The 17,171-nt window shown below is 35.8% G+C and overlaps 1 protein-coding gene across 2 annotated transcripts in view; it reads left to right on the top strand.

The window, feature by feature from the left end:
• VPS8 (VPS8 subunit of CORVET complex) overlaps window positions 1–17,171 on the top strand; it is a 193,988-nt gene that overhangs the window by 149,533 nt on the left and 27,284 nt on the right. For both annotated transcript variants that reach the window (XM_037525229.2, XM_037525228.2), the window contains exons 43-45: window positions 116–285; window positions 3,063–3,228; window positions 15,774–15,827. In XM_037525229.2, coding sequence (XP_037381126.1) covers window positions 116–285; window positions 3,063–3,228; window positions 15,774–15,827 — 390 coding nt within the window. The remainder of the gene's footprint in view (window positions 1–115; window positions 286–3,062; window positions 3,229–15,773; window positions 15,828–17,171) is intronic.

The following is a 17,171-nucleotide window of genomic DNA, read 5'->3' on the forward strand; positions in this document are numbered from 1 at the left end:
ATTCTAACTTGAGTTGTTTGGGGTTGAAAACTATCCAAGTCCAATTCTCCAGTCATGTCCTATCTTTTTCACTTTGCAAATTTGTTTGTTGGCTTTTTGTTTTGATCTCTCATAGACCCTGTTGGAAACAACAACTAGTCTTCTAAATCAAGATCTCCACTGGTCATTGTGCAATCTGAGAGCTTCAGTGACTCGAGGCTTAAATCCCAAGCAGGATTACTGCTCTATATGTTTGCAGCAGTACAAAAGACGCCAAGAAATGACTGATGAAATTATTGTCTTTAGGTAAGAAAGGGAAATAAATGCTTCATGTATGATGTATGTACATGTGTGGTATAACCAGGCAGGAATACACATGACACACAGCCCTAGTTGGTCATTCTAGTGTGAACCAAACAAGCCAAAGCCTCTGTCCTGAGAAGGAGTGAGTGTTCGGGCAGCCACATGATAAATAAGTAAACAAAGTAATAAGAGTTATGAAGAAAAAGAAAACACAGGGTAAGGGAACAGAAGAATGAAATGTTCGAGGTGAGCGTGCTATTTCAAGACAGCAGAACAAGGAAAAACATCCCTAAGAATATGACATTTGAGCAGAATGAGACAGGTAGGAGTAAAGTTTCGGGATATATTTTAAGGGAGAGATGCCTTGTGGATGTATTCTATGTGGGGTAAAAGGAAAAAACAGTCTTTGGACTGAGCAACTGGTTGAACATGGTACCATTGTCCACGATGCAAAAGAACAGTCATGAGGAGCTGGGGGAAATCGAGACTTTTACCTTGGAGAGTATACATTTGAGATGGCTATGTGACATCCATGTGGAAATGTCAAGTAGGCAGTTCCTCTAGTCAGAAGCCTAGAGATATGTCCTGGAAATGTAAATTTAGAAGGCATCAATATTAATGATATTTGAAACTACAGTGCAAAGAGAGAAAAAAATCTAGTGCAAAAGTGAAAGGTTTCATCTCAGAAGCAAAGACAGCATGCCCAGAATATATAGATAGAGGTAATATAATATGGGCTGTGGAGCCAAACTTGAGTTCAAATCCTGACTCCACTTACAAGCTGTGCAACTCTGGACAAATTATTTGATCTCTTTACAATCACTTTACTTAATTTCCTCATCTATATATTGAGATAATACTGATATCTACCTCCTAGTATTTTGTGAAGCTAAATGAGATACTTTACCTAAGATAAGACACTTATAGCCATAGTGACCTAGAGTAAGCACTAGGTAAGTGTTGGCCACTATTATAATTACAGGAAAATCAGTAGATTGGTGGTTGGAAGAAGTAGTTCTCATCACCAAACAGTCCACTCATTCTATAAACTATTGAGCACCTACTGGGTGCCAGGTACTAACTGCATGCCAGGTACTACTCAAGGGATGAGGTACAGCATAACCAAAACAAGGGATCTGCTCTCATGGAGTTTACATTCTAGGGAGAGGGGCAGACAAACAAACAATTCAAAGACCAGGTAGTGATGACTGTGGGGAAAAAAATGTTTATTCAACTACAGAGTGTTGAATTTAAGGGAGGAAGATATTTTATATACAATGGTCAGGTAAAGCCTCACTGTTAAGGTGACTTAGGAATAGATGATTTAATTAATGAAACAGTAATTAATAATTACTATGAATAAAATAGAACTTGGCATAGGTAGGTAGGGAAAGTCTTGCCGTTTAAGTAACATTTGAATAGCAGCCTAGAGAAAGTGACCATGCAGTTTAGGGAGCATGCAGAGGCCATGACTAGGGAGCATTCTCTGTATGCTTGAAGAGGCCAGGTCATGCAGGACAAAGTGGGTCATTTTAAGGAGGTAAACTTTTACTCTGAGTTGAAAAGCCTTTGGGTGTTTTTGAGGCTAGGGTTGACATGATCTGACCTCTGTTTCAGGGGTCACTTTGAGTGCTATGTTGAATGGACTAATGAAGGTCAAGGATCAAAGTTACCAGTTAAGCTGTTAATAGTAATCCAAATGAGGGATGGCCCAGGGTGATAGTCATATCAGAAGTGGTGCTTCTGGATATAGTCTGAAAGTAGGTTGGTAAGATTTGTTTATAGATTACAAGTGAGGTATGACAGAAAGAAAATAGTCAAGGATGACTCCAGTTTTGGGCCTGAGAAACTGGAAGAATGTAGTTGCTATTTACTGAGATGTAGAAGGTTAGATGAGCGCATGCAGTGGGGGTGGAGTGGGTAGAAATGAAGAATTTGGTTTGGGGATGTTAATTTAAGATGTCTGTTGGACATCCAAAATAGAGTTCTTAAGGAGACAGATAGATGGTGGTTAGGATGGAAGTCTGGGCTGAAGGTATAAATTTGGCAGTAATCAGCATGTAGGTGGTTTCTTAAAGTTATGGAACTAGAAGTAATCACTAAAGGAGTGATACTAATTATAAAAAAGTATTAGAAGAGAAAGTTATATAGAAAGAATAGAGAAGAGAAAAGCTATAAAGACTACAGAAGAGAAAAGGACTGACTTCTATGGTAGTCCAACATTTCAGGTTGGGAAATGAGGAATCAGTAAAGATGACTGAGTTATACTCAGCACTTACTTCTGGGGGGTTCACTTGGTAATTCAGTATAATCAGGAGGGATTTTCTTCATAGGAACAGTGTAAGATTTATATTAGCACTGACCTTTTTGTAATTGCTTGATCAATTCATGAGTCTTGACTTGAATTTGATGAGGCAGACTAGTCATGTTATTATCAAACTGCTTACGTAATTATGATTTTCCCAATTGTTTTTTTCATACTGTCTAAAAATATTCCATAGTTTGAGAAATGAACAGAAGCCCGACTCATCCCCCAGGTGATTTGTATTCAGAGAACTATGATTCTATCCCTACATACAATTTAAGTTTATAAAATGTGAATCTGGATTTAAAAAAAGACAGGAATAACTGAATTCTCTTTCTTGTTTTTTGTACAACCATCAATGTAATCCAGCTTATTGGAAATCTTTATCACTTATAAATACACTTAAGTTATCATAGCTTATGTTGATCAATTTTATGTTAATGAAAAGTACAAATAGCTTGCCTTTATTTTGCAGCTGTGGCCATTTGTATCACTCATTTTGTCTACAAAACAAAGAGTGTACTGTAGAAATTGAGGGACAGACAAGGTGGACATGCTACAAATGCAGTTCAAGTAACAAAATAGGAAAATTAAGTGAAAATTCATCTGAAATAAAAAAGGGAAGGATAACGCCATCACAGGTAAGGCTTACTTCACGACAAGGTGAAGATGGTCTTTTCTTTTCAGTGTTTTTCATGCCTCGCCCTATTTACATCTTGGATCTCAACAAATTTACCTGATGGGTTTCCAGTGCATGACATCTTGTGTTCAGTCCTATTTAGTGTTTGGAGAGCCTCTCCTGTCTGCCAACCACTGAAAAACACGATCTTGAGAGCAACAGAGTCATTTTCTGCCTTTGGAAAACTTAAGATTCTAGAGTAGAGGTGTACACATATGAGCATGCTTAAGATCCTTTGACAAAGAGGTCAGCAAGTACAAACACTACAGTACTAATGTACTCATCAGGCAGCTGATACAAAGTCAAAGAAACATAATTGAAGATTTGCTCTATTTTAGTTTTGTCATAATCATAGTATTAACAGGGCTTGGGAGCTGGTAATAGACTAACACATTGTGATGTACCAGAAACATTCAAGTTGTTACTCCTTTTAAGACTTTTTTTTTTTTTAAAGAGCACTTAGATATACATAGAAAGTTGTACAGTATCTTTTCAGATTTGTACATCCCTTGTCAGTAAAGGGCCAGGTACATTAGTCAAATATCAGATTTGTTTTTGAATTTTTCAATAAGAGGTAAATATCTTAATAGGAAGGGAATGGAAATATATGGTTGCCTACTACTGCTTTAATAATCACAGTTGGAGTTGGTTTTATTTCTTGATTCTTAGAGTTGTTTGAGAAAATGTTTGTCTTTGGGAATAATTTATAACTAACATCAGAGGGAAGTATTTACGTCTTCCAAGAAATTATTCAGTAAATAACATTTATTTATGCTCACTGGTGATAATTTTCTACTAACCATTGTACATTGCTTATTTACTTTGGAATTCGCACTTCAAATGGAGATTTGGTTTACATACTATTTAATGAAATAGGAACACTGGTATTAATGCCCTGTTTTCATTTGTCCATTTTTTTTTTTTTTATGTTTTTTTTATTTATCCATTTATTATATTTGTTTGTTTTTTGTTTATACATGCACTGGGTACAGTCAGAAGCGCGGGAGGGTGAGAGAATTCACCAGAGCCAGAGCGGGGAGCAGAGCAGGCAGAAGGGCTGAAGTACACTGCTGAGGGGAGCAGCGGGTGGCAGGAGAGGTCTGCGCACCATGTGGGATCCTCCTCCGGTGGCCGGGGAGCAGCCGGGGAATGAACCGGCGCCGCGGGCAGCTTCGCAACCCAGCGCTCAACCGCTGCGCCACCGGGGAGGCCCATTTGTCCATTTTTAAAGAATTTCAGATCCCCATTATAAATAAATAGGTTAATCTAAAATGAAACGTTAAAAAATGAGATTTCAGTTTTTGGTGATAGCCTCTCCCAAAAGAGTATCTTTTAAATTAGACTTGTAAATTAAATGAAGATTAATATATCTCAGGAGTGATCCTAATATAAATAAATCTTTTGGAGGAGATTTTTGCCCATTTTCTAAAATCTTGTTTATATACTATATTATTTAGTGATTTGTTACTTTAGCCAATACTAAGCATGTACCTACTTTGGGCCAAACACTATTCTTGATAATTATACATCGGTAAATAAGCAAACAAATAAACACAAACATAGTTTCCAACAGCATGTGGCTTACCAATAAGAGAACTAGACAATGTCAACAGCCACAACTCTGGATATCAGTCCAGATTGTGGAAAATGGATAGAGTCTCCACTTTCTACCTCTCTGCCAAAGCAGCATAACGGTCAGATCCTTAAAGCTCTGTAAATTTGTGCAGTTCCCATTGATCCAATAAAGTCTTGTGTCTAACAGAATAAATGATGGCAATAATATCCACAGAATTTTCCAGTCTTTATGTGGACTAATGCTTTTATGGGAATATGAGCAAAAGAAATCTTTTGTCCAATAAAATGTGAAAAAAATGTACCAGTAATCAGAGAAATACAAGTTAAAGTGGCAATTAGTCATTTTTAAAAATGTTTTAAATGTGCATATTTTCAAGAATACGTATTGAACACATACATTAAAGAATACTTACGCTTTTATTCTGATAAGGATATGAGGAGACCAACTCTTCTATGTACTACTTTGGGGATTGTGTGTATATGTATAATTCCACAATCCTATATCCACATCCCTCAGAATTCACTTTTTTTTTTTTTTTTTTTTACTTAAGAATGGTAACATAGGGACTTCTGATTTGGAATTACTTGGGGGAGGAAGAAGCAGAAAATATATAAAACAATTGTTCTTAAGACATTCAATTAGTAATGAAGGAGAATGAGCTCTAAAACACAAGAAACCAACATAAACCCTAGGGAATGCCCTCAAATTACAGCAGGAGAAAGTTTCCAAGTCACAATGCAGGTAGGAGGAACTGAGGCAGAGGTCATCAGTTGCTGATAAGGAGATAGTCAGGAGACCAGGAAATGCAAGTTGACTAGAGCTCACAGGAAAGAGTATTGGACAGGAGAGAGCCTCCTAGAGAGAGCTCCAGATATGCAGAGATCTGTAGAAGGCAACTGTGAGTATTAAATTGAATACTGACCCACTCCTGTGTGTGAGGAAAGTACACAAGGCCAAAAAGAGAATTGTGCAGAAGGATTTGAGGTAACAGTGCCCAAATTCACATAGAATCAGTAATGCCAACCTGAAAAGCTTTATTTTTCACAGGACAGCAAAGATAGTGCTATGTAAGGTCTTGGCCTATGCATTGGGGGAAAAGTTAACCCTACACTAACTACTCCTTTGATCCCACCTAACAAAGCTTAAAAAGAGAAGCCTTAAAAATATCAAATTGTTTCCAAGTATTTTAACCACATCCCAGAACAAAGAACAAAGCTCAAAAATATGCCAAGGGTCACAAAAATATCTCACTTCAAGAAGATAAATTCACAATATCTGGATTTGATCAAAAATTACCAGGCACGCAGCAAAGAACAAGTCATAAAAAGGAGGGGGGGAAATCAGCTATATAGCATTCTAGAAGAATAAAACAATGGGAAAGCGTAAAAAGAGGAGTGCTTGCCAGGGATGGGAGGGAGGGAAGGGGTGGATACGCAGAGCACAGAGGATTTTTAGGGCAATGAAAATACTCATGATACTGCAGTGGTGGATATACGTCATACATTCGTTCAGACCCATAAAATGTACAACTCTAAGTCTGAACTCCAGTGTAAACTATAGAAATTGAGTGATAATGATGTGTCTATGTAATATGTCATCAGTTGTAGCAAAGGTACCATTCTGGTGGGGGGGTGTTAATAATAGGGGAAGCTCTACATATCAGGGAGCACAGAATATATAAAACATCTGTGTACCTTTCTTTTTTTTTTTTAAATAGAGGCATTTTTTATTTATTTATTTATTTATTTGTTTGTTTGTTTGTTTTGTTTATACATGCACTGGGTACAGTCAGAAGCGCGGGAGGGTGAGAGAATTCACCAGAGCCAGAGCGGGGAGCAGAGCAGGCAGAAGGACCGAAGTACACTGCTGAGGGGAGCAGCGGGCGGCAGGAGAGGTCTGCGCGCCATGTGGGACCCTCCTCCGGTGGCCGGGGAGCAGCCGGGGATCGAACCGGCGCCACAGAGGCCGCGGGCAGCTTCGCAACCCAGCACTCTACCGCTGCGCCACCTGGGAGGCCCAATCTGTGTACCTTTCTCTGAATATTGCTATGAACCTAAAATTGCTGGGGTGATGGTGCATGGGTGCCTTGGGAAAGGAAATTCTATGGGGACTCAATCTGAGGGGGTGGGGGGAAGCAAATATTGTCTAAAAAATGTAAAAAAAAATTGATAAATGTTAAAATAAAAAAAAAATTTAAAAAACCCAAATAAAGCAGTTAAAAAAAAACCAAACAAACAGAAAAAGCCTTTAAAAAAAGTCATTGAAACAGACCCAGAATTGCATAGATGATTGAATTAGTAAACAGAAACTAATGTTCTTGTATAATATAAAACACTGTAGTGCATCTGCTAAAAAAGCTAAAGGAAATATTGAACCTGTTAAATATAGATATGAAAGTTATTAGATGTCAAAAGAACACTTAGTGATTAAATCTACAGAATCTGTGAAGAATAGAATGGATGGGATTAACAGTACAATGGCCACTGCAGAAAAATGATCGGTGGCTTTGAATTTATAGCAAGAAAGAACATTCCACCTCAAATAGGAAAAAAGAAAAGACTGAAAAGAAATGAATAAAACACCAGTGAACTATGGAATAACTTCAGGTAGCAAAATATATGTCCCAGAAGAAAGTAGGGTACAGGGTAAGTACAGAAAAAAATATCTGAAGAAAAAATAGACTTCCAATAACAGTAGAATAACTTTTATTGGACAACCCTTCTTATAATGAAAAAATATTCCTTAGAGAGCAATAGAAGTGCTAACCTTGAAAAGAAGGGAAGCTTGGAGTACTCAGGGAAAGAGGTTAAACAGAAAATAATATTCTTACTGGGATGAATAAACAGAGGTCAGAGTTCAAGACTACCAAAGCAGCTGTATAGGTAGAGGGGAGAGAGGGAATCTCAGAGAGAAGGGTCCCTCCTCCCAGGGAGAGGGGAGGCACTAATATATTTTATTGTCTTCTAAACTGCACAGAGACAATACTCAAAGAAAGTGAGCAGAAAGCATTATTAGGAGGCCTGAAGAACTGAGCAGAGATTTTACCAGTTTGAGTAGTGTTGAGTTTTGAGTACAAATCCTGCCAAGTTAGAGGGGTTGATAAACACCTATGGTTTTGTATTTGAACCGTGCAAGGTCCAAACTTTGGGACTAATGGCTGCCCCAGGCTAAGGAAAAAAGCAAAATAAATCCTCTCTAGCAAAGCCAAACCCCAAACTATTGGAAAATCAGTGGGAAAAAGGAAAAAATAATCTCAAATCAAGAGAAAAAGCATCCATAGAAGCAGAGTTGTGGGTGACCCAGGTATTGGAATTGGTAGTCAAGAATTAACACAGACATTACAAATATGTTAAAAGATTTAGAGTAATAGATCAGCAGAATGACTGAACACATGAGGAACATTCAACAAATAAGTGGAAATTAGAAAGCCAAGCATAAATTCCAGAGCTAATGAAAATAGCTAAATATCTAAAATGAAAATTTCATTAAATATCAATAATTTTAATACTGATACAAATGGTATCACTAATTTAGAAACAGTTCAACAGAAATAATCCTAACTGAAGCACAGAGAATAAAAGAATTTAATGAAGTGAAGCACGCTCTTAGTGTTCTGTGAAACAATATTAAGAAGTCTAGCATATAGTTCATTGGCATTCCAGAAAGTAAAGAGAGGTAAGTGGTGGAGAAATGACCTACTATGTGAAATTTTCTCACATTTGGTGAAAAACATCAACCCATATTTCAAAAAATTCAGCAAACCACTCACAAGATGAAAAAAATAACAACAGACTTGTAGTCAGACTGTTAAAACCAAAAAGATAAAGAGGAAATCTTCGAAACAGCAAAAGAACAGACAATAATAAGAATGATGACTGCCTTCTCATAAAATAAAAGGCCAGAAGACAATCAAAAGACATCTTTGAGGTGCTTAAAAACACAATTTAGTGTATACAGTAGTCCCTTCTTATCTGTGGTTTCATTTTATGTGGTTTTCTATAGCCATGGTCAACCATCATCAAAAAAATATTATGTACAAAAGATACTTTGAAAGAGAGAACATATTCTCATAACTCTTTTTCTTTTATTGTTATTATTGTGCCTAATTTATAAATCAACCTACCATAGATACATATGTGTAAGAGAAAACTATATATAGGTTAGGTACTATCTGATGGTTCAGGCATTCACTGGGGGTCTTGGCACATTCCCCCCTCGAAGAAGGGGGGACTACTCTATATTGTATTATATAATATTCCCAGTAAGGTCTAGGGGCAGCATCCCATAGTCAGATGCTTATGTGGAAAAAATAAAGGTTATAAATAACCTCCCTTCAGTTCAGGTCAGGTTTTGCTGTCAGATGACTTTTTGTGCAGGATGTTTTGAAATAGAAACCCTTTGGTTTCTGAGCTTTTTGGATTTCATATTATATGAAAGGGGGTTGTGGATCCATCTTACTTGTCAAGAGAAAAATTGACTTTTTTAATGTCTACAACACCCTTTGAAGCAGGGACTTATAAGAATCTGTACAATGGAAATAACACATCAAGATTGTGTACCATGTGTTATATGCAAAGATGTTTGTAGCGGCCAGGAAGGGCACAGGGCAGGTTTTCTAAGAACCTGTGCAGACCAGACGGGTAAAGGAGAATCCTGGAGCCCTCGGTGGCTTTCTCAGGCTTTTATTGAGCTTTTACATGTAGTGCAACAACCAAGTACACGGCAGGCAGGCGTGCCTACCGGCCTCCTGCCAGCAAGTCTTGACTCTGGGCTTCTCTGGTGTTCTTCTCCCCTTTTCTTTCCTACCTCTTTCTCCTCCCTCTGCTTCTCTTGGCAGGTATCTCAATACTGCTGCCATGGCCCACAGAAGTGAACAACACAACTATAACAATGTAACAAATGCAGGTGATCACCTATTAGGCAGAGCAATCCTAATGGCAAGAGGGCAGAAAAGCCTGCAAATCATTTACCCTACAATGTTCTGTGATATGACTTTAATAATAAAAAGTATTTTAAACAAGTTTAACTTTAAACCACATAAAAATCCCAATAGCCTCCCAATAGTTGGTTAAATTAGTTATGATATATCTATACAATGAGTGAACTTCTTTATAACCATGAAAAATCATGTTGTAGAAGAATTTTTGGGATGGTGAAATAAGCATTCTCAAAATATAACTTGAAAAAATGGCAAAATAGTCTAATTCCAAATGTTAATAATAATGCTGTGTGGTCAGATGTGATTTTTATTTGCCTTGTTTCGCTCTTTTTTTCCCCCTGAATTTTTGTTGATGAACATATATTCCTTTGTAATTAGAAAAACCAAGTTTTGTTTTTTAAGGGTGAAAAGCAAGGTATAAAGAAGGCTTATACATAGTGTTATTACACTTCAGATCAGATTGCTTCTCTAAGTCAGCAATCATTTTATTAACAAAGATCACAAACATTTAGCATTATTAAGACCGTAGTTTAGTATATCATCCACATCCCCAGATCTAGAGTCTGCACACCTGGATTTAAGGGTCTCTTTTAAGCTGCCTTGCCTAAGGCATTTCCAGAAGGAATCCTGTTAAATGAAAAATAAGACCTTTCATGAGCAAAGCTGAACCATTTCTGTTGCCACTTCAAACACTCTGACTTAATCTCCAGAGAACAGTTTTCTCAGATAAATTGTCCAGCACCACATCTAGTTCTTGGCTTGTTTTTAAAAGTCTGCAGATTCTTTCATGAGGTCATTTTTTTAAGCTTAAATATCTACTTTGCTTTGAAAATCTATTTTCTCCCTTTTCAAAAAGAGCATACCAGGAGTTAGAATTGGATCATGTTTAGCAAGCTACATCATACATCTGGAGTGAATTCTGGAGTATTAATGTCATGGTATGTTAGAGCAAAGACTGTCAAGTCTAATTTTTGCAGACCTGCTAAATCTGAAAAAACAGTCTGGACAGCTAGCAGTTTTGATCCCTGAACTGAGGTATTTTTCTAAAGTTATTTTGGAAGTCAGAGGAGAAAACAAAAAAAGCCTGCAACATGGTCCTCTTTGAATAGCTTGATGTCACAGTCATAGGAAATGTCTTCATCTATGTAGACCATTTGGCTCTTAGAATAAGAACTGTGAGAATTAGAAAAGGCTGGAGAACTTGAGTCCAATTGCTTACCTAGAACTTACTCCTCTTTTATGTCATTCTAGATGTATTTTATCTATTACACTACTTATAATAATATTTTTCTTTGTAAACTTATAAATTGATATTCTGATTTCATATATTAGTCTCTGTACTTGATTTGCTAGAATTCACAGCTGAAACTATGTGAACTTGAAGTTTTCTTTTTATGATTTGAGAAATTTAATTTTGTTAATAAAAATAAGGCTTTACTTTTTTTTATATTAGATCTGTTTTGTAAATTTTTTAAGGAATGCACTCTTTTCATTTAATTTGTAAAATTTATTGGCATAAAATGCTCATATCGACTTATCTTTTAAATGTCAGTAAGTAATGTAGCATATATTAAAATACCTTCTTTCGTTGCTGATGTTGGCAATTTATATTCTTTTTCATCATTTTAAATATCAGTATATCAATTTCATTGATTTTTTAAAAAATCTACTTTGACTTTGTGAATTTTCTCTGTTCTTTGGTTTGATTTCTGTTGCACTGATTTCTGCTCCTTACTATGTGCTTCTTCCTGCTTAGTTTTACTTTGGTCCTTTTCTAGCTTCTTAAATTAAAGCTTAGTTCCCTCTTTTTGAATCTCTTATTTTCCATTTATAGCATAAAACACTATATACATTTCTTTATAAGAACGGTTGTACCTATAGTCTACAAAATTCCTCAAATGCTTTATTGACAAATAATTGATATAAATTGCACATTTATAAAGTACAGATTTGACAGTGTGTTTGGTTTGGTTTCTTTTCATCTTTAAAATTTTTTTTTTTAATTGAAGTAACATTGTTTGCAACGCTATGTTATTCAGCGGCATAGGATCATACCTCTGTGTGGTGAAAGGCAGTCAGTCTTGTCTCTGATGTTAGAGGAAAAGTTTTTAATTTTTAACTGTTGAGTATGATGTTAGCTATGGCTTTTATAGACATAACCTTCATTATGTTGGGGTATTTTCCTTTATTTATTTTAATTTTGGGGTTACATTTTTGCAAGGGTGGTTTCCTTCTAATTCTAATTTGTTGAGTGTTTTTGTCATGAAAAGGTATTAAATTTCGTCAGATGGTTTTCCTGCCTCAATTGAGATGATGATATGGTTTTTTTTTCCTGAATTCTGTGAATGTGGTGTGTCAGCTTCATTCATTTGTGCATATTGAACCCTCCTTGCTTCCCAGGGATAAATCCTATCTGGTCATGATGTGTGCTCCTTTTAATGTGCTCTTGAGTTGTTTGATAGTATTTTGTTGAGAATTTTTCTGTCTATGTTTATCAGGGATATTGGCCTATAATTTTCTTGCATTTTTATCTGACTTTGGTATCAGAGTAATATTGAACTCCTAAAATTAGTTTGAAAGTGTTCTCTTCTCTTCAGTTTATTGGAGGAATTTGAAAAGGATTGGCATTAACTCCTTAAGTGTTTGTTAGAATTCTCCAATAAAATTATCTGATCCTAAGCTTTTCTTTGTTGGGAGGGTTTTGATTACCAAGTCAATACTCTTACTAGTCATTGACCTATTCATATTTTATTTCTAAATAATTCAGTTTTAGTAGATTGTGTGTTACTAGGCTCTAATTTCCTTTATATTTTTTCCTTGATCCATTGGTTATTTGGAGGTATGTTACTTCCTAAATATTTGGGAATTTTCCTTGAAATCTTTCTATTATTGATATCTAATTTATTTCGATTGTAGTCAGATAATATTATATGTATGACTTGAATAATTTCAAGTTATTGAGAACTATTTTATTGCCAGAAAAGGCCTGTGCTGATAAGTGGTCCATGTGTACTTAAAAAGAATATGTATTCTGCTTTTGTGAAGTAGAATATTCTATTAATGTCCATCTGATCAAATTAGTTGATTGTATTGTAAAAGACATAAATTTCCTTTTTTTACAGATTTTTTTAAATTGAGATATAGTATAAGTTGGAGCTGTACAAGGTATTGGTCTGATACATTCATATATTGCAATATGATCACTACAGTAGTTTAGCTAACACCTTTTTATGTCACATAATTATCATTTCTTTGCTGTGTTGAGAATAGTTGAGATGTAGTCCCTTCACTTTGAGTTGTTAATACAGTATTGTTAACTATAATCACTATTTTGTCTTAGATTGCCAGAACTTATTTATGTACTAGTTGTAAGTTTTTAGCCTTAAGGAACATCTCCCCAATTCCTCCACATTCAGTCCCCTCGTAACCAAAACAGAATAATTTTAGCACCATTCTGTTTTCAAAAGTTTAGTTGTTTTTTTTTTTTTTATTCCCACTGATACTGAGTAGTATTCCATTATGTTATCCACTCATTTATTAGGCTCCATATCATAACAGTTGTGAATAGTGCTGTAATGAACATAAGGATTAATGTACATTTTCTAATTAGTATTTTCATATTCTTCAGGAAATATCCAGAAGTAGAACTGTTGGATCATATCGTTGTTCTATTTTCAGTTTTTTTGAGGAATTTCCATACTGTTTTCCATAGTAACTTGACCAATTTACATTCCCACCAATAGTGTACAGGGCTTCCCTTTTCTCCATATCCTTGCTGATACTTGTTTCTTTTTTGATAAAAGCCATTCTATCAGATGTGAGGTAAAATCTGATTGCAGTTTTTAATTTTCATTTCCTTAATGATAAGCAATAAAGAACATCTTTTCATGTGTGTGTTGGCCATCTGTATATTTTCTTTGGTGAAATGTCTATTTAGATTCTCTACCATTTTTCTAAATTGGGTTATTTATTTTGATGCTACTGAATTATATGAGTTGTTCATGTATTTTGGATATTAACCCATTGGTGATAGATAATATGGTTTGCAACTATATTCTCCCATTTAGTAGGTTGCCTTTTCATTTTGACAATTGTTTCTTTCATTGCGTAGAAACTTTTTAGTTTGATATCATCTCTCTTTTTTTTTTTGCTTTGTTTCTCTTGCCCTTGGAGACAAAGGCACAAAAACATTACTAAGTCCTAGTCAATAGCTTGTCATGTAAGTTTTCTTCTATATATTATATGGTTCTAGGCCTTGTATTCTAATCTTTAATACGTTTTGAGTTCATTTGTAAATATGGTGTAAGACAGTAGTCTAGTTTCATTCTTTTGCATGTAGTTGTCCAGTTTTCTGAACATTCTCCTATGTTTGCTTTGGCTTCTTTGTAATAAATTAGTTGTCCATATATGTGTAAGCTTATTTCTGGGCTGTCAATTCTATTCCATTGATCTATTTTTATTCTAATACCATACTGTTTGATTACTGTAGCTTTGTAATATAATTTGAGGCAAAGGGCTATGATTCCTCCAGTTTTGTTCTTTTTTCCTCAGGATTATTTTAGCTATTGGAGGTTTTTTTTGTGTTCTATACAAATTTTAGGAATTTTTGTTTTCTGCGAAAAATGCCATCAAGACTTTGATAGAGATTATATTGAACCTTTGCCCATTTTGTAACTAGGTATATGCCTACTTGCTCTTGTTCTCATTTATTGAGAATGAGGTATGGGAAATCTCTGACCATAAAATTTTTTCTTGCAATTCTATCATTTTCTGTACTTTTAAACTATTAGATTCATAGATATTTTGGATTGTTATATCCTGATGAATTCACCCCTCCTTATTATGAAATTATTTTCTTTATCCCTGAAATCTGGTACTCTGAAATCTAGTGCTATTGTTATAGAGCAACCCCGATATTAAACGGGTTCCTGGCTGTGGGTCCTCACCCGCGCGCTTTAAAGGGACTTATGAATACTCTACTACAGACACACACAAAAGGGTTAATAAAAGGTTTATTTACAAGAGGAAAGGAAATAAGGAAAATGTACAACTCAGGGAGAAAATACGGAAATAAAGTCTTTAATGCGTCCTACCCGATCCGACGACCTGGAAACCCCAAAGTCACTCTCAGAGCTGACCGGACGCTGCTGCTGGCCAAGAGCCCAAAAATGGAGAGAGCCCCCAAAGCCCACGTGTCTGCCTTTTGTATCCACCTGGCTGCTTAACCCCACCCTCAGGTCCCAGCCACCTTCCCTTTGGTGGTGATGGGATTTGGAGTTCCCAGTGTCTTTGGCTTTGACCTGGGGTGGGGGTGGAGTCCACAAAGCCTGTATGGAATTTGCTTTGGGACCGCCTTTTCCCCCTAACACTATCATGGTATATCTTCCCAATCCTTTTACATTTAACCTGTGTCTTTGTATTTAAAATGTTTTTTGCATGCAACATGTCCTCAGGCCTTATTGTTTGATCTGATCATCTTTTTCAACATTGGTTATTTGAAGATCTGCCTGTGCCACCAGTCTTTTCTTCCTTGGGCTAAATATCCTTTTATTATTCTTAGCTGATACTTTTTTTCAATCGTTCACTATAATTATCAAACTCTTTTATGCATGTATTGTTTAAAAGTGATATTACATCACAAGAGATACTTTGAATTGCACTCTGAAAGAAATTTTATTGTGCATTGAGTCAGTTGATTACCATTGTCAACAAAAATCCATATCTATTTTTTTCCTCACCATTTGGTTAAAACCAGTTTGGACCATCTGTTCCACTTTTTTTACTCTAATTTTTTTTTTTTTTGTCTTAGCAAACTACTGACTTTAATCTCGTTAAAAATATCAAAGGAACATCACAAAAATTCTATTTGTTGCTCCTCTGAAAAATATATTTTATCTCAGTTAAAATGATTCTAGTTGAATTTTTTTAGTGTTGTGAAATATAACTAAATTATAACTAAAAGAGTATTAAAATGTTTGCCCTTTTTCCCCAGGTAAAAACGTCTCCATCTTGTCACCCATCCAAAGGGGATCCTGCTGTTAAGAAGGTAAGTGAGATTTAAAGATAAAAACCCTCTTTCTGTGTGTTTATTCTATGTTAAACAACTTTCTCAAAATGACAATGATGTTTAATCATCTCACTGCTGTTCTCTCTGGTTGACTCCCATAGTGCAATGCACCAGGACTGGATAGATTTTCTTAATAATGTACTTTCCTCCAGATAGCTGTGCTGAAAAGAAATCTGGCCTGAGGTGTTAACATTTCTGCACATACTACATGGGAATGTCCTCACTAAATACTTGTGGGATAGAACTCTTATAATCCCTGCTGCTGCAATCCCAGACTGTAAAGTTTGTGGCACACATAGGGTGTGAGTCTTGCAATTAGCAATCCTCTGATAACTTTAAGAGAACCACTACATCCTTTCCTTTATCCAGCTGCACCTGCAGCAGTGCTGTTGAAATGTGGCAAACAAACTAACATTTTCGCTGTTTTCTTTTACCATTTTTATTTCTCTGGTAGTTGAAGTGTCCATGGATGTAGGTTCTCCTTTTTTTCCCTTTTTTCCTTTTTTTTTTTTTTTTTTTTTTTTACCATTTCAGCCAGTACCCATGTCCACAAAGGATTGTAGAAGAAAAATAACAACTTGCTGGCTCTATTGACTAACAGCAGGTTCTAGTTTCAAAGCAATGTGTCAAAATGAGTCCCTTTTCTCTGCCTTCAGAATCCCTTGGGACTTTTTCAAAAGAAAAAGAACACAAGCAGAATATGCTCTCTGAAAACCCCAAGAGCATGCTACATGAAAACTCACTCTTGTCAAGACAGCAAGGGCAGGCAAGGCTCAGGCGATTATTGTTGCTGCTTAGAACCTATCACACTGTAACCTGTGGAGCTGGAAAGGGCGTATGTCATTGTCTCACTCAGCAAACAAATGTACAAATTGGAATCCAGAGGGAAATGTTTTTGCCTAACCTCCCAAGCGTTAGCTAGGGGACACACTTCTGAAGTAGTAGTTAAAAACATGTGCTTTGTATTCAACCAGAGCTGGGTTCAAAGTTCACTCTTCTATTTGTTTACCTGAATAACCTTGATTAGGTCAGTCTCTCCATTTCTTCTTCTATGAAATGATGATGCGACCTCTGGAATTGTGCTGAAGATTAGATAAGATACTATTTAAATGCCTAACAATGTGCTTGACACATAGTAAGTCTTCAGTAAGTTATTCACACATAGTAAGCACTCAGCTATTACTGTAAAATACAAGCCTCCCAACTAGATGTTTCTAGATGTTCTTTTACTTTATTATGTTAGTCTATTCAGCAAGTATTGCTTTATACTAGGTATTGAGTTAATATAAACATGGACTATAGGAATGAAAAATAGTCCTTGTT

The sequence above is a fragment of the Talpa occidentalis genome, unplaced genomic scaffold (assembly GCF_014898055.3).
Source record: "Talpa occidentalis isolate TD23 unplaced genomic scaffold, MPIMG_talOcc4v2.1 talOcc4.4, whole genome shotgun sequence".
Lineage (NCBI taxonomy): Eukaryota > Metazoa > Chordata > Mammalia > Eulipotyphla > Talpidae > Talpa > Talpa occidentalis.